The sequence below is a fragment of the Arachis hypogaea genome, chromosome 6, assembly GCF_003086295.3.
Source record: "Arachis hypogaea cultivar Tifrunner chromosome 6, arahy.Tifrunner.gnm2.J5K5, whole genome shotgun sequence".
In the NCBI taxonomy this organism is placed as follows: Eukaryota; Viridiplantae; Streptophyta; class Magnoliopsida; order Fabales; family Fabaceae; genus Arachis; species Arachis hypogaea.
In genome coordinates, this window is record NC_092041.1 from 4403977 (window position 1) to 4421599 (window position 17623).

General features: G+C 32.7%; 3 protein-coding genes across 4 annotated transcripts; 1 reads left to right on the forward strand and 2 right to left on the reverse strand.

Annotated features, from left to right (window-relative positions):
- The first annotated feature begins 472 nt into the window (after positions 1 to 472).
- Positions 473 to 6258, forward strand: LOC112695476 (sodium/hydrogen exchanger 1). Its single transcript, XM_025747823.3, has 15 exons — positions 473 to 652; positions 826 to 1169; positions 1453 to 1571; positions 1956 to 2053; positions 2269 to 2328; positions 2416 to 2462; positions 2562 to 2756; positions 2854 to 2900; positions 3017 to 3083; positions 3202 to 3302; positions 3401 to 3502; positions 3837 to 3975; positions 4058 to 4120; positions 4218 to 4301; positions 5628 to 6258. Exons 2-15 carry the CDS (start codon positions 993 to 995, stop codon positions 5985 to 5987), a joined length of 1659 nt encoding a protein of 552 aa, XP_025603608.1. The 5' UTR covers positions 473 to 652; positions 826 to 992; the 3' UTR covers positions 5988 to 6258.
- On the reverse strand, positions 6107 to 8591 carry LOC112695477 (superoxide dismutase [Cu-Zn]). Of its 2 annotated transcripts, none has more exons than XM_025747824.3 (8): positions 8413 to 8591; positions 7868 to 7958; positions 7661 to 7762; positions 7434 to 7529; positions 7257 to 7288; positions 6953 to 7028; positions 6713 to 6766; positions 6107 to 6350 (listed from the first exon to the last, which is right to left on the reverse strand). In XM_025747824.3, exons 2-8 carry the CDS (start codon positions 7941 to 7943, stop codon positions 6328 to 6330), a joined length of 459 nt encoding a protein of 152 aa, XP_025603609.1. In that variant the 5' UTR covers positions 7944 to 7958; positions 8413 to 8591; the 3' UTR covers positions 6107 to 6327. The 2 variants fall into 2 exon arrangements, with proteins under 2 accessions (XP_025603609.1, XP_025603610.1); XM_025747825.3 differs by having other exon boundaries at positions 8333 to 8420.
- Positions 8592 to 9665: 1074 nt separating this feature from the next.
- Positions 9666 to 12660, reverse strand: LOC112805188 (coiled-coil domain-containing protein SCD2-like). The gene is made up of 11 exons (XM_029287752.2): positions 12577 to 12660; positions 12153 to 12240; positions 11958 to 12038; positions 11814 to 11874; positions 11410 to 11520; positions 11173 to 11288; positions 10907 to 10976; positions 10754 to 10795; positions 10553 to 10593; positions 10276 to 10402; positions 9666 to 9971 (listed from the first exon to the last, which is right to left on the reverse strand). The coding sequence occupies exons 2-11, from the start codon at positions 12177 to 12179 to the stop codon at positions 9844 to 9846; spliced, it is 804 nt and encodes a 267-aa protein (XP_029143585.1). The 5' UTR covers positions 12180 to 12240; positions 12577 to 12660; the 3' UTR covers positions 9666 to 9843.
- Between the last annotated feature and the right edge of the window lie 4963 nt (positions 12661 to 17623).

A 17623-nucleotide genomic window follows, 5' to 3' on the forward strand; every position in this document is an offset into this window, starting at 1 on the left:
GGTCAATGGGAAGTCTACCAAAGTAACTACTCTGTTTATTGCATGAGAATCACATTATCATTGTCAGCTACGTCGCTAGCTATACCCATTTAATTCCATTTATTTTAAGGTTTTAATTATGTTGGTCTTCTCAAACACCAAATAATTAATTTAACATATATAAGATAGAGGAAATCTCCCCGCCTCATAACTCACGAAACCAATGATGAACGGCGAATATTGTATTCATGATTGAGCTTAACGTGATCGCGGTTGTAGGGTAGCAGAACTCATTACTATTCTGGTTTGTGTGCTCACGCTTGTTTTATTCTGAATTCAACGTTTGTCTTCCATTTTTCTCAGAGCTTTCGTCGCTTGCGTGATTTTCTCTTCTAATGTCATCAAATTCGAACAATTATTATTATCGCTTTCTCCTCATTTTCTTAACTGATTCTTCTATCTTTCCATTTCTCGTTTCGTTTTTCTGTTACAACTTACAACAACCTTTCCAATTGCATTCTCTCTCATTTTTATTAGCTAGTTGTGATGAGCTTGCTTTCTGTAAGGAATCATTGAAAAATTGACCGAAAAAATAAAAAAGAAAGGAAATTAAAGAAACCTTCAAGTGATTCTAACACTGCTACGTTAGCATATGCTTGCTGGAATCGCATTGGTGAGTTTTCCTCCGTTCAAGTCTCTGCGTTTCGGTGATTATTTGATGATTATGAAACACTAAATCGTGATTCAAAGATTCTAATTATATTGCATTGCATTATTTTCTACATGTTTTTTCGTGTTCATTATTCTGTCAAAATCTTATATGCATGTTTCATGCTCTAATTGCAGAAACTCTCTTAGCCTTATTGATAAGATCCAACGGTTTTTGAATATGATGAGCATGGCAGCTCCGATTCCGAGGCATAAATTTGGCTTGTAAATGTGGCGTTGAATTTGGTTCCTAAGCAATAATCTAATTGGTTCTGCGATTATTTATTTCTAGAGAATTTGAGAAAATGGCTATTGATCATATAAGTTCTCTGTTTGCGAAACTGCAAGCATTATCGACTTCAGATCATGGCTCCGTTGTGTCCATGAACATATTTGTGGCACTTCTGTGTGCTTGTATTGTCATTGGACATCTTCTTGAGGAAAATCGCTGGATGAATGAGTCCATCACTGCCCTTGTCATAGTAAGTAACCTCACTTTTCGAATGAGTTGCCTGATTCATACCCGCGCCTATTTCCACGTTGTACGGACATACACACTCTCTTCGTTGGATAAGATGTTCATCCTATTTGGGTTATAATTCTGTGCTAATTTAATAATAAAGAAATGTGTATCAAACTATCAATTCGATTTACGGCATAAAATGAGTACCAGAATATTTCTCTTTTTTTCTTTTAACAGCTTGTTTGCCAATGAAGTATTGCATACAGTAATTATGACCCAACTTCCATGTGGATTGGTCTCAGGGAATATGCACCGGCATACTCATTTTGATGCTTAGCGGTGGTAGAAGCTCTCATATTCTTGTTTTCAGTGAAGACCTTTTCTTCATATACCTTCTGCCACCTATCATATTTAATGCCGGGTAACTTTTGTTCTTTTTTTTTTCGTTTTTAAATTTTTTTACACCAACTAGAGTATTTGTCCAATGAGCTAAATTAAAAATGTTTGACCCTGTATTTATCAATCAAGATTCGATGACGCATCTCATGATAACTTGAAAGAGGTCTAGTGGCATATTTGATGAACAATTCACATCTTAGTTTTCTAAAAATTTGGTAAAAATTTTCCTTTTGCTCTAAGTGAATGTGTCTTCTTGTCACTTGGCCACAGTTGGCCAATTTGATATCTTGATTATTAGTCATGCTACTAAATAGTTGAAAATTTTTATTCTGCTAATCAAAATTTGGAACATCCGAACATGAAATAGAGATCTGAATCATGAACAACTTATGTTGCACTGTCTCAGGTTTCAGGTGAAAAAGAAGCAGTTTTTTGTTAACTTTATCACCATCATGATGTTTGGTGCTATTGGTACATTGATAAGTTGTGCCATCATAACTTACGGTATGCCTATGGATTTCTTTTGTTCTTCTCTAAGATTTAACATAATGTACTAAATAGTTGGCATCTCTCACATTATTATTGTAATTTGAGTATTTGACACATGGAGTAGTTCTTTATGGTATCAAAATAGAAAAACTAGCCAATCACATTAAAGGAAACTGTACTTAATTGGAAATTGTCTAGTTCTTATTGAACTCTTTGAAGCATCGTTTCAGGTGTCGCAAAAACTTTTAAGAAGATTGGAATTCGTTCACTGGAGATTGCGGATTATCTAGGTATTATGGTGTTTGCTTTTTCAATCTCATATTGTTGGCTACTTGCCATTCTATTTGTGTGGCTCACTATTTTCCAAACATTTCCAGCAATTGGTGCAATATTTTCTGCTACGGATTCTGTGTGCACCTTACAGGTTTGGAACTGTAATATATATATATCTGTATATTTGCAGCCTTATATGAACTAAGCTGTCAATGCTAAGCATTGAACTTATTAGTAAATGATGATACAGGTGCTAAATCAGGATGAGACACCTTTATTGTACAGTCTTGTATTTGGAGAGGGTGTTGTAAATGATGCTACATCAGTGGTGCTTTTCAATGCGATCCAAAGTTTTGACATCAACCAAATTAATCCATCAATAGGGTTGCATTTCTTTGGCAACTTCTTGTATCTATTTACCACAAGCACTCTTCTTGGGGTTTTTGTAATTATCTTGCACCCTCTAATTCCCTCTTGTACACATAGCACGCACACACACAGTGCATGTTTATGGCTTTTATCTAATATGTCTCCACATGCAGACTGGTCTACTCAGTGCTTACATTATTAAGAAGCTTTACATTGGCAGGTATCATTTTTAATTGAATTTTTCTAATTTCCAATTCCATATTTTGGGCAATATATGCAATTAAATTAGTTCGTATCAAAATTAAGTAGTACACAACTTAATGATACTCATTGCAGGCACTCAACAAATCGTGAGTTTGCTCTGATGATGCTAATGGCATACCTTTCCTACATGATGGCTGAAGTAAGTTTTAAAGATAACTTTACAGGAGGTCTTTTTTATTTTAAATGTTATTTATGTTTCTGATTCATATATTACATAAATCATTAGCATTGTGCTGCTATATCTACATGTTCTCCAGTTATGCTATCTGAGTGGAATTCTCACTGTGTTCTTTTGTGGGATTACAATGTCTCACTATACTTGGCATAATGTGTCTGAAAGCTCAAGAATCACTACCAAGTATGTCTTCCAAAGAGACTTCGTTAATCAATGCATTTCTTTGTATGATGTAGCAACATTATCCAATTCAATGAACATTTAACTTAACTTTTTTACAGACATGCGTTTGCTACTTTGTCATTTGTTGCCGAGACTTTTATCTTCCTTTATGTTGGTATGGATGCCTTGGACATTGATAAATGGAGGTTTGCTAGCGACAGGTACGCACTGCAGCACCGCAATATATGTTTTTCAAGTACCGAAACACGTCTCTAGTGCTGCCTTCTTTTTCGAAGATGTAAAATTTGCTTAGAAATTGTCTCGTGATAACAATAACATCTAAAAGATTGTCTGAAAAAGGAACATTTTTTTTCTCTCTCTCTTTTTCTAGACAGATTTTTGCCTCTGGTCTCCTTTTTACCAGTGACCAATACCATTCGATTGTTAAAATGAATGAATGTATCTTATTCACTCTTGTCGAATGTTTTCTCTCAAGACTAACATTTTTTTTTATAATAAAAAACCTTTCATGTGCCACACTTGTTTGCTCTGCAGGCCTGCAACTTCTCTTGCTGTGAGCTCAGTATTGTTGGGTCTAGTACTTGCTGGAAGAGCAGCATTTGTTTTCCTCTTATCATTCATATCCAACATCACTAGGAAGTCATCAAAAGAGGGCATAAGCTTCAGGCAGCAGGTGTGACTCATGTGACAACAATACAGAATCTCTTGGGACCTTTTTTTTTTTGTGACAAGTCTTTTCATTATTTCTCTTTTAGGTGATTATTTGGTGGGCTGGTCTTATGAGAGGAGCTGTTTCAATGGCACTTGCTTATAATCAGGTTGGAATTAGGACTCTTTTTTAATGTGTTGGTTATCTCTGTAACAAAAGGTCGTTTCAGTTTGATATGTTAAACACTAACACTGGTATTAATGCAGTTCACCTTGTTAGGGCATACTGCAAAGCGAGCGAATGCCATTATGATCACCAGCACCATCACTGTTGTGTTAGTCAGTACAGTGGTAAGACCCTTTGTCTACTATTTCTATTTTCCACCAAAAATTACCAGTGATGATTACGGTTAAAATAAAACCATGCATGTGTTAAAAAAAAAAACCCCTACTAAAGGATCGTCTAGATAAAATATATATTAGAATATAAAATATATATTGATAGTAAATTATATTTATTTATATATAAATATATAATGACTACATGTATCTATAATATGTTACTTTGTTAGGAATAACCTCAACTATTTGAAATACTAGTTCATATATTAAAGGAAATCTTTCATAAAATACAAAATATATTCAAAATAAACATTCATAAATTTCGATAAATTTTAGATAGAATATTTTAAATCCTAATAAATTTTTATTAGTTTAAAATTTTCAAGACAGATTAATTCCTCGAAATTAATTTGTTTGATATTTTTTAGAAATCTAATTTATTTATAATAAAATTTATTAAAAATTTATTTATTTAACACGTATATTAAAAAATTTATTCAACCTGGCAAAAGGACCAATTTATTTTACTAAATATATACTTTTATAATTATAAGCTAAAGTTATCCCGAATATAATCAACCTCTTTAATATTATAAATTGGGTTTATCAACTCTGTAATATTTTAAATTTTTATAAGATAGTCACCAAAAAAAAAAAATTTATAAAATAATTATAAGCTTAAGTTATCCCGAATACAAATTGAGTGTTTAACTATAAAGTACAAACACTTCATTGAATTATCCTGTATTCATATCAAACTCATTTTGAATACAACACTAATTAACATTCATCTAACATACAATACTTATTAACATTCATCCAACACGTGTCTATTTGAATATATATTTTTAAAATAAATTTAAAAATAGTATATATTATTATTTGTTAAAACAAAATATTTTATATAATTAAAAAAATTAAAAAATTAATTTATATTTAATATTAATAAAATATCATTAATATTTATCTAAAAAATATTTTATATGTATCTTATAAAATTTTAAAATTCATATGTTAACAACGTCGTGTCCCATGTCGTGTCCCATGTCTAGCGTTTAGTGTTTAAATTTATTTAAAAATTTAAAATAAATATCAATATTTTAAATTTTTATGAATCACATGAAAATTTATTCTGAACTTACGGTCATTTTTGAAGTACCTAAACACAAGACAGTGGGCTCTCTATTTACAACCTGTTACCTGTTTCAGTGTTACATCATGACATTTCCGCTAATTAAAACGGCAAATACTCCTTATGTTTTTAATGTCTTTTTAACCGTTTTTTGCTAGTAAAGCCCAAGTAGTAAGTACTAACAATAATTTGTCACTTGTCAGGTGTTCGGTTTGATGACAAAGCCATTAATAAGGTTTTTGCTGCCTGTGCCCAGCGGCCTTACGCCGAAACGGAAAAACAGCACCGCGAACATAGTAGATTCAGCTTCTCCAAAAGCCATCACAGTACCATTTCTCTCGAATGGCGCAGACTCTGAAGCAAATCTTGAACCCCAAGAAAGTTCTTACGGTCGAACTCCAAGGAGCATTCGTGACTTACTATCCACTCCCACACACTCTGTTCATCGCTTATGGCGCAAATTCGATAACTCATTTATGCGTCCAGTTTTTGGTGGCAGGGGCTTTGTTCCAGTAGAACGCGGTACACCAACCGAACGCAACACCCAAAATCAGTGGCATTGATGGAGAATAACCACAGGGGAACACGAATATTGTAAACTATGTAAATGTAAACTTGTAATTTTTCTTTAAATTCGCGGTCAATCTATTTTATTAGCAGCGCTTTCAGATAGAGACAATAATTTTAACCCTGACGCAACTTGAGGCAATGTATTATGATTATCAGTATTTAAGAAGCGAATACCAGCACATAGCCCATCAGATAACACAGCAGCATAATAGAGAATTCAGAAGTACAGACCAGAACTAACCAAACAACGGAAAGGGGTAAAAGTTTTATTCCACGACTAGAAAAGCTTGGCCACGCGAAAAAGCATGATAATCCAGGGGCTGAAAGGAGTATCTAGCCTTGCAAACCAATAACCCCTACACAACAAGAGGAATGGCAGAGTCAATATTAGCAGACAACAACACTAATCTCTTGTATAAAGAAATTGAAACGAGACATCAGATTATAAGAAATAAACAAACTTGACAAACACGAGGGTTGGTTTGGGAATAACACGAGGAAAAGATAACAAGATGTGTCTAAAGGGAAAGGGAGAGGGAAAGGAAAGAGGAGGATAGAAGTATGGGGTTTCACATGCCTTTTCAATTTTAAAACCCCTCATTTTGTTATAGAGAACCTTCCTTTCCCTTTCCCTCACAATAAAAAAGGGAGGAAATTGAAATTAAATCTGTAATTTTGAATGTCAACATAAACATTTACTGCGGTGAAACATGCTTACCGCAAGCTACTCTGCCACCAGCATTTCCAGTGGATTTGCTAAGCTCATGCCCACCTACACAACATAACAAATAATATCCATAAGTTGTCGGCCACGGCCACAATACATAGAAAGCATTTGCAAAAAAAAGAAGTGAATCAAAATATTTCATTTACGCATGAAACAACATGAAGGACGGTACTAAATGGATTATCAATGAAGGAGATACCACCAAATAAGAAATAGATTATTGGTGAATACCTTTCCCAAGATCATCAGGATCAGCATGGACAACAACAGCCCTTCCAACAATGGAGTTTGGTCCGCTAAGAGGGATCTGCGAATATTACACAACTAATCAAAAACTGAAACTTGCAAGTCAGGACCCTCTTATGTTTTATGTTTATATCTAAAGCATAATGACAAAAGAGAGAGAAATGGGCACAATTATTCAAATTGAGTCCTACATGTTTTAATAAGAGACCACTTATTTAAAGAGTTAATCACTCTCTTAACATGATCATGTCCAACACAATCACGTTAAACTAGGAGATGAATAGCATACCTGACTGTCGGAAATGGAGAAGCTAACAGTTCCTGAAGCACAATGAAAGAAACCAATTTTAGAACAAAGACCAAACAAGCATGTCAAATGCTAAGTCAAAATAGAGAAATGCATGTAAAGCAAAAGGAACCAACAACTAAACTTGATAAGGAGGGTACTAAAGGAACAAAGTCATACCATCATCTCCAACATTAACATTTCCTAAATCACCAGCATGGCGGTTCTCATCTTCAGGGGCACCATGCTCCTTGTTGTTAGGATTGAAATGCGGTCCTAGAATATAAAAAAGCATAGAAATTAAGCATTTCAATACTATCTCACACGATGAAAGTTTCAATATTATTTCAACCGAAACTACAGGTTCACAATCAGTTCGAACTCATTATAATGGGTAACGGGCATACCAGTTGACATGCAACCATTTGTGGTGTCTCCAAGGGCATGGACATGGAACCCATGAAGACCAGGCTTAAGGCCAGCAAGATTTCCAGTCACAGTGGTTGGACCTATACAACAGTAATTCACAATAATAACAATTCATTTGATTGCAAACTTTTATAGTAAGTACAAGCAAACAGAAACAGAAATATTCCGCTAATTGGAAAACTTACCATTTCCTTCCTGAGAGAAGGAAATAGTTCCACTGACACCCTCACTGCTGCTAAGAACTGCCACAGCCTTCACCATTCTTTCAGTTGTGATCTGAAAAATTAAATAATTAATTAAACAAATAAAATAAAAAATAATTCATTTCAGATTTAGAAAAAACTAACAGCTGCCTAAAAAAGCTAAATCGATCATCAATAACTAAAGAGACTAACAAATTTACATAGCGATTCTAAAACCTAAAAAATCAAAAATCAAAATCATGAAGTAATATGTTAAATCACTCAAGTTAAATGAAAAAAAAAACACAAGCGACGGAATTCAATTAGTTGATTATCAACTTAAATTAGCTGCCAGTTGAGTTGATCGGTCCATTAATAGCGTACAGAGGTATTCGAATATGATGAATCGAAGAAAAACAGCACAAAAAGCGAGATTCAGTGAGAACAATAAGAAAAACAAAAAACTACCAGAGAGAAGAGAGAAGAGAGAAGATTGAAGAAATGAATGTCAGTGAGAGAAGAGAAAATGAAAATAGGAGGTATGTTACCTCAGGGAACCCCTTGACTGAGAAGGGAAAGAAGAATCTAGAATAAGGAGATGTGTCTATTTGAAAAGGAATAGCCGAATAGGTGTGGTTTTTTGGTTATATAGAGTGACTGAGAGTGTAAGACCACGAGCTTCACGGACCAATACACCACCAGCATTTGCTGCCACGTTCACCTACCCAACTGCCACCTCATCTCCATCATTATTATTTCTTAATTTCTATTTAATTTTCTAAATTTAAATATTTTTTTAATTAATTTAAGTTGGTAGAGTCTAAATTAATTATTTAATTAATTAATTTTTTTAATTCAAATCCTGTCTCATCTTATCAAGAACAAAATTTTGTAAAAATAAAAGAATGATAAAATAATTTTTTTTAAATTAAAAATGAGATTCAAACTCAAAATTTTTAAGTAAGTATAAAAAAATTATATTATTTAAGTTATAATTTATTTACTTATAAAATAAAAATTAATTTAATAATTTTAAATTAAAATAATAAAATTTGCAAATAAAAATTATAGATTCAATAATAATTTATTATTTATTGTATTTTATTAACTTTTTATTTTAGATTTTTTCTCCTGCCATTCACCGTCTATTCTCGGTTAATTTTTTTAAGAATGGAAAAAAAATTATGCTCAGAGTGTTAGATTTTTATAGTACATAAATTAGAGGATTCGATTTGTAGTGAGCTAAAATTTTTTTTCGATTTCAAACAAATCAAAAGGTTTGATTTGTATGCTAAATTTTTTTTAAAAAAAATAAAAATAAAAAATCACAAATTTAACCTTCAAATTTGTAGTATAAAAAAAATTAAAAACTATAAATATAACCTTTAAATTTGTGGCATCCATACAAAACAAAAACACAATAACTCTTCACAATATTTAAAAACACCACCAAAGTCCCAACACAAAACAATAAAAAGGTCCTCTACTCTACACAACAACTCTACCTTATGTTCATGTGAAAAATCGCTTGAGAAACAAAATTTCACATACTCTAGATTGGGGTTCCGTATTTTTCTTTTTTAATCCTCCTCAAAACTTAAGAGTTCTTTATTTGGACATACAAATAATGTAACTTGCCAAGAACTATCTTTTTAATGTCTAGAAAAAACTAGCCAGTAATAAATTTAGATTTTTTTTGTTTCCAAATTAGATTTATTCTAAAGTATTATGTATACTTCTAAAATTCTTACAGATTATCAATAATGTATTGATACATACACAATTTAGAAAAACAGAAAATTAAACTATAATCTATAAATAATTTAGTACTTTTTACACTCTCACAACAAATTCATGACATTGGCTTATAAATATAATAATCGTTCACCTAAAATACAGCCTAGCCTATCATACTTTTTTGGGAATTTGTGTGAAAGGAATAATTTGGTGAAGAATCTATTTCAATTCAATTGTATATATCAAAAGTCAGCACGACTGGGTGTTTTGGTATTCTCATCTTCTAGCTCCTCCAGCAACTCTCTGCGTGATTCATCCCACAGCTGAATTTCAATACCCAACTTCTTGATCTCAGCAAGTCCACGCTCAACTGCACAAAGGGATAATGTACTACAAAATCTTATTCCAAAAGGCAGACTTAATATTTGCTAAGAGGTTAATCAGCATTATTTACTACTGTGTTACTCAGTTTCTCTACTTGCTTGTAAAGTGGTAAATCCGAGTCTATTATATTCCCAAGTCATGCAACCACTAGAGTTGGAAGATTTATAATAGTGTGTTTCTCTCAATCTTCAAAGCAGAAGACAGTAGCATACCAACCACTGAAATGGACAATGAAACGTAAACGCGATACGACACGGACACAGAAACAAGTAATTAAGGTTGGACTGTACCGTCAACCGCATCTTGTGAGCTAGGTGTCTTAGAAGTATGGTTGATCCAGAAATGCAAACGATCGTCTGCTATGTCTGCTTCAATTTCATGCGTTTTTGCTCTCCTCCAAATATATGTAAGCCAGGCCTGAACAAACATAATGAAGGAGAAGAAACGAATATAATCAAATGAAGCTGATATCGAGACAACTTATCAAGAAAATTCCAAGTTAAATCTAAAATCCATCATACTAAAAAAAAGTGTAAAGATTTCATTGGGTTTTCTTTCTTGAAGTACCTGCTTAAAAGACACATCTTCGGCCTCTTCCTGGGTCAATTCTGAATGCCAAAATAAATAAATAAATAAAAATCTTTAAGGTCATATAAAAAGTATAGAACATAGATGTTAACTTTCAAGTGTTTTATAGACATCTGCATTCAAGTTGTGACTTGTGAGAATGATTCTCAAGGTTGACAAAGTATGACATTGAAAACTTACCAAATGCGTCACATTGCCCTTCAATTGGCAGTTTCAAATCGTCTGCATAAAAAAAAAGGAGTCAGACGTATAATATAGAAATTTTTTAGAAAAAGAACATTTGAATAACCTCAATAATAGGACATTTAGTGCGTGCTTTATAGAATTTTACACCTGTAAAACCTGCTTTCAGTGAATTTGGTCGCCTATGTTGAGCCATTGCAACTGCCAATGCTTCTTCAACCTTCAAACCATTCAAAGAATAAGCAAGTCAAAAAGTTTTCTGTGGTAACTAGTAATTGCCATTGAATAAGTTCATACTAATTTGGAGCAAATTTTTAGAGGCTCTCCTTTCACTGCATATTGCATAGACAAACCATTAAACTAAACTCAAAGAAGGGCATGCCTGAACAGTTTTAAACTAAATACATAAAAGACACCTTTAGTGAAGCTAATTCCCGCAACCCTTGCTCGACAAAAAGCATGCTCTCAATATTTCCCTCCCCTGTAAGGTCCTTCAAGTCACGTTTATTTTCCTCCTCATCTACACTCCGACCTATGTGTAGCAGAAAAGAAAAGAGACAATTGAGAGAAGTCAATCAATGCAACTAATTGTCGAGAGTTGAATAAGGCAAATGAGAAAAGTTAGAAATAAAAATCCTAAGTAATGTCACCACCTCCTCCTGGTAGTTTCGCTTTCTTTCCCGCAGCTAATACAACTTCAAAAGGATTAGGCGCGAAGATAGACCAGTAATTGTATTTTGCTTCAGCAATATCAGCGTGAATACCTGAAATATATTTCAGAGCCATCAATTGCAACAAAATGGAAGTTTCTTCTAATACAAAGCTAATACTTTCTAAATATTTTATGAAACAGGAAGATGAAATTGCATTGCATTTTATATAAAAAATATTCAAGGACCCATGTATTGGTTTCTATTTTGCTTTCCTTTTTTAGAATTAAATATTGAGATTAGCTTAACATATTTTTATTGATTGGTCAACAATTAACTAAATACATGTATTAATAACGATGGAGTTTAGGCTTAGAAAGTCAAAACGAATTGCAAGATGACTTTACCATAGTGAACGCATAAACCCCAATATCTTGCCAGCCAACACCTCTTTAAAGTAACCTCTTCCTACACGAAACAAAGCAGAAAATTCACTCAACTAAGAAAAAGATTATAAATAAAGTTAAAAATTTGTAATAAATGAACCAAACCATTTCTTCTGCCGTAAGTATCATTCGTTGAGTCACAAGCCGTAGCTTTTCCAATGCAGCCACCACCTCCTCGTTTTCAACCTAATGCAAAAGAATAAAAGAAATTCCAATTAAATTTCATACGCACGAGATGTTACCTTTTATAACCTATTAGAATTTGCAAAAAAGAATTTGAAACAAAACCATAAAACGTACAAGGTAAAATGCTGGATACCTCAGCATCTGCCCTCTGCGCTGCAGCTTCCAAACTTCCACGACCCTTAGAAGCAATTCTCAGAGCAGCCTGAAAATGGAAACGATATGATTTTCGTCGTTCAATTTGCTAATCACATGCATGTTCTTTCCTTTTAAGAACACATTTGCGTTTCGCGTGAGTTCCCTTGGCCATGCGATGAGGCTACAATTAACTACTGTTTAATTAAACAGACCGTTTCATGATGGAAGGGGAAAAAAATTGGCAGATATAATATGATTTAACTCTTTTTTTTTTTATTATTTATATATCAGATTGCCATCAGTGATAGGATAAGGGTAACTACTTGTAATATAACCTATCCAAGCAGAAGGACTTAAAAATGTATGCAGAAAAAAAATCAAGAGAAATGAAAAGAAGAGGAACCTCTCTTTGCTGCATTGCTGCTTCCTTCCTGAACAAATAGAATGAACATTTTTTCAGAATGCAAAATTTGTAGTTGATTTGTTTATATAAAATGAAAAGAAGACGAACCTACTCGCTAAAATTTACGATGTCATATAAGGTACCAAGATTCCTTTAGTGGAGTTGTTTATCTTCTTGTGTATGAAAATTTTTTTGTGAAAAACATTGTAAAACTAGAAAATGAACATAGGAGAACACCAAATAAAAACAAGTTCTTAATTTATTGGCTAATGATTTCATAACTAATTAAAGTCACAATATTTTGAGATTACTAATTATTTGTTCCAACCTCCAGTTTATGCCAAACGACCAAACCACACCGAGTGTGTTATCTGCATGCATGTGACAGAGAGTTTTTTTTTTTAAATTTTATTTTTATCATCATACCATCTGGATTCTGGTCTCAAACTCTCAAGTCTCAATGCTAAACTTGCCTGTTTAAAAGGCGAGCCTCCAAAGTTGTACCTTCTGCAAGATTGGCAAAAGCAAGCTACAAAAAAAGGTATGTGAAAGTCAGAAGTAGTCAAATGTCAACATATCCCATCGTGTGATTTTTAATTGATATAGTAGTTAGGAATGTAAAGTGAATTAGGTGAATTGATTTTACTTACATCATATCTTATGTTAATTTATCTTTTATGATAATTGTTAGCCGATTAAAAAGTAGTGTCTAACTTGTTAAAAATTATTAAAAATTAATGTTTAATTTAAAAAATATAAAAATAAATTATTTTTAAATATTTAATATTTATTACAAAAAATAAGTTCAACAAAATTTAGACACCAAATAATAAATATCACAGAAGTCATCATCTATTATTTACCATTAAAAATATTTTTTATTTTATTAAAAAATTGCTATTATTTGCACAATTTATCAGCTAATTAATGTACATCTTTAATTTCAACTCTTGAATATATCATTTAATTTTCCAACTGAAAGTACCTGTTGCTCTAGTTGCCTAATCCTGGATTCAGCTTCCTCCCACTTCTCCTCTGTAAGCCGAAGCTGTGGAAACACATATCAAATGTTGTGCCCAAAACCGGTGTTTATATATAAGAAACAAAATTAGTCAATCCGTTGGGTTTTACCTTTTCATGCAAACTCTCGTTTTCTTCTTGTAGTATATCAAGCTACATTGAAATTTACATCTCATCAGTAGATTGCAGAAAAGAAGCAACAGCCATGCACTCATGCAACTCCACCGCTCCACGGCAGTTGAAGAATATGAAATGCACGCAGGAGCAGCAGATCAGAATTAAAAGATGATAGAAGATAGGAATAAATAGAAATTGAAGTGAAACAAAGTAACAAACAACTAACAAAATAGGTCATCCATAGGTATGAGTATAGTAACTAGACATGGACCAGACAGTACAATACCTCATCCTCAAGCTCCGTAGGAGGACGCTGATTGGTAGGTTCTGATCTTACTTTCATGCTCCCCAAATCGAATGACATTCTACATGTTCATCAGAAACATGCAGCAGAAACTTGAAGGTAAATTTTCAATAATGATACTTGCCAAAACTATAGATATCACATCTTTAACCATTATGCCATAAATTTGAAAACGAACTAACTGTGATAATGCAGTAAAAAACATCACAGAAATTTTGTTACACTTTTTTTTGTGTGTGTGAATAATTTTTTTATTACACTAAAAATTAAGCAAAACCAAAATTGCATTGCATCAATAAAGTCATCCCACAAAAACATATTATCATGTTAATTAACGTGTTAAGCATAATCATGTTAAAGTCCCAGAACTTATTAGTCTCACAATATGAATTTAATCATTGAACATGTGATGTCTATAAATTGAATCTAAAAGTTTTGAATCTCAAACTCAACCCATAGTTTAGGTAGCGGTTGTTTTGAGGTACTGGAATGGAAAATGAGAGATTGGGACTCAATATTGTGTTTGTTAGTCCGAGATAGTATTAAATTTCAGTTTTTGTTCCCAAAATTTCAGTATTTCAATACTTTCAAAACATAAGGATAATGTAGATTAAAATTTTAAAAAATAAAGACTGAAATTTTAATAATATTTTATACTTATCTTCATTTCAATTAATTAATTCTAATTTTACTCTTTATGTAAATTAAATTAAAATTTTTATTTCGGTTTCTATCTGTCAGTTTATATCTAGCATGCATTTCGAATACAATACTAAAAACCATTAGCTTGTTGGCCTGAGTGTAAGGGAGTACCTTCTGTCTTTCTTGAAATCTAAGGTAGTTGTATCCAAGGGAGGAATATTTGCAAAAGAATCACGCCTGAGAGTGATGGGTACACTAGACGGCACCATAACCACCTTATTGACCGGGGTCGGACGGATCGCCGATGCACGAGCAGAAGGAGGCTGATCGCCAGTGGTGTTACTGGGAAGTGGCGGCTGAGGTGTCCGATTAATCATCATAGACCGAGCAGTAGGCGACTGATCCGGTCCTCTGTTCGACATCATTGAACGAGCAGAAGTTGGCTGCTCTGCCGCCACACTATTCAGCGGCGTCGATGGTCGCACCGGTTGCTGGTCAACAGCAGCAACAGCATTATTTGCAGAAGTTACCAGCGTTCTACCACTCGATATGCTTCTCAAAGATTGCGGTCGTTCTTGAACGATACGAACTGACTAATATAGAAAAACAAAATTAAAAAAAAAATCATAAAATCTTTTCAAATATTAAGCATAATTCCAAATCATTGAACACAACAAAGGGGTGAAAATTTACCGCCGGTGACTGTGGTCTTGCAGATGGAGTCTGTTCTTGAGCTGGCCGAACTAGCTAATAGAATTTACAGAAGAAACAAATAAATTTAATTAACAATAAAATGATAAATCCAACTCTAACAATTCAAATATCGCAGGATTGAGATTATATTACCAATGGTGAACGCGATCTTGAGGATGAAGGTTGCTCCGGAATAGCTGGAACTCTCTTATGGAAGCAGCAACAACAATAACATGGAATTGGAAGCAGATTCAGAAGGCAATGCAACTATGAATGAATATGTATGTATGTAAATATGGATAGATATATATATGGTTACCATTGGAGAGTGAGGTCGAGCAGGTCTTGCAGCTCCGAGGCCAATGCCGACACTGAGCGTGGAATAGTCGAGAGAAACTTCCTCTTCGTCTTCGTCGTCGACGTCTACCGTTGAATGCGACATCACCTGTGCCAATCTCTGAGCGGCCGCTTTGGTGGCGGCGATGTTCTGCACTCTCCGGGGGTTCGCCATGACGGAGCCCGTGGAACCAGCGCGTGCGTGGAGGTTCTGCGGCGTACCCGACGACGGTGACGTCGGCGTCGTCGGCGTTGAACTCTGCTGCCTCTCGTAAGATCTCCGCCGATCCATCTTCAAAATTCAAAAGAAAGATAAAAATGAGTGAGTGATCACATTGTTATGGAACGGCAAGGATTGTAAACATTTGGTGAAACTTGCCTGAGAAACTTTATGGTTCAGAAAGATTAGAAGTTATTAGGAGGTGAATAGAACAAAGAGAGAATTGGCAACTGAATTCATGGATCTCTAAGGCCTAGTGGTTGCTAGGCGTGACGTGGATTCTCCCCCGAACCCTTCCATTTTGTAACTGTCTCCGAACTTCATGTCAATAATACGACCATTATTGCCTTATATATCATCTTTTTCAACTGTTAATACCACCAAGATTTCTGGAAATATCATAGTGTAAAATAATGTCAAGATCTTAGAACAAAGGTACGGAAAATATGGGTAAAGAAAAATATTGTTTAGTTATTTAATACATAAAGATGTGAAAAATATTTTTTTAAAGATATTTTTTAATAATTAAAATTTAACATATATAATCGATTAAATTATGTCATTTTTATTAAAATTAGACCAAATAGATTAGTTTAGTCAAAAACTAATAAATTAAATCTTGAATTGGTCTAAATTAATATTTTTTATAAAAAATAACTATAATATTCCTATTATAAAAAATAACTAAAATACCACTATTATATATATATATATATATAGATTAATTTTGAAAAATTTAAATTCTAAATTTATAATAAAGATATTGTAATCATTTTCTATAAAAAAATAATATTAATTTAGACTAATTTAAAATTTAATTCATTATTTTTTTAATTAAATTAATTTGTCTAATTAAAATAACATAATTTAATCGATTAAAATTATGAGTACACACGAAAAAAGCATGCATGTTTCAAAAAAGAAAAAAAGTATACATGTGCATCGAAGTTTGCACAGCATCTAAAATTTTTCAACTAGTAACTTCTTATGAAGACAACTGCATGTAAGATTTTACCTATTATTATATACTATAAGTATTTATTAAAAAAATAATATTAATAGATATCATATAATCATAAAAAAAATAAATTATGATTAATAAATTTTTTTGTTTATCCTTTTAATTTGTATATATTTAATAAAATTTATAGTTAAATAAAATATAATTAATTTTAAAATGAGTGATTTTAAAATTAAAATAATTGAATATAAATAAAATAAAAGATTGTTATATATATTATAATTTGTCGATATAATAATAAGAAGCATTCTAGCACAGTAGTATGGTCACCTCTTTATATCGTTGAGAATAAGGGTTTGAATCTTTTCTTTAGTATTTTAGAAAATTTTTTGCATATCACAATCTTAACACTTGATAGCGGTAAAGTATCCTAAATTCGTCTTCAACTCATTAAATCACTACATATCCTCTTTATATAGGTTAGTCAACTTTTGGTCACTCTTAGCCACCACTTCTCATACCACCATAGAACTTTCCATATTAATAATGTTAGATGCCATAAAAAATTATCATGTATGGGTAGAGTCTTTTGATCATGGCTATGGTTTAATTAAGTAAACTCGAGGTACCTATAAATCATACAAACACTTGCACATGAATGCATATTATATATCACATTTGTCCCTCAAGTGTTTTTAAATATGTTTGTCAATGCGCAAAATCATGTTATAAATCAACCAATAGAGTTGGGCAA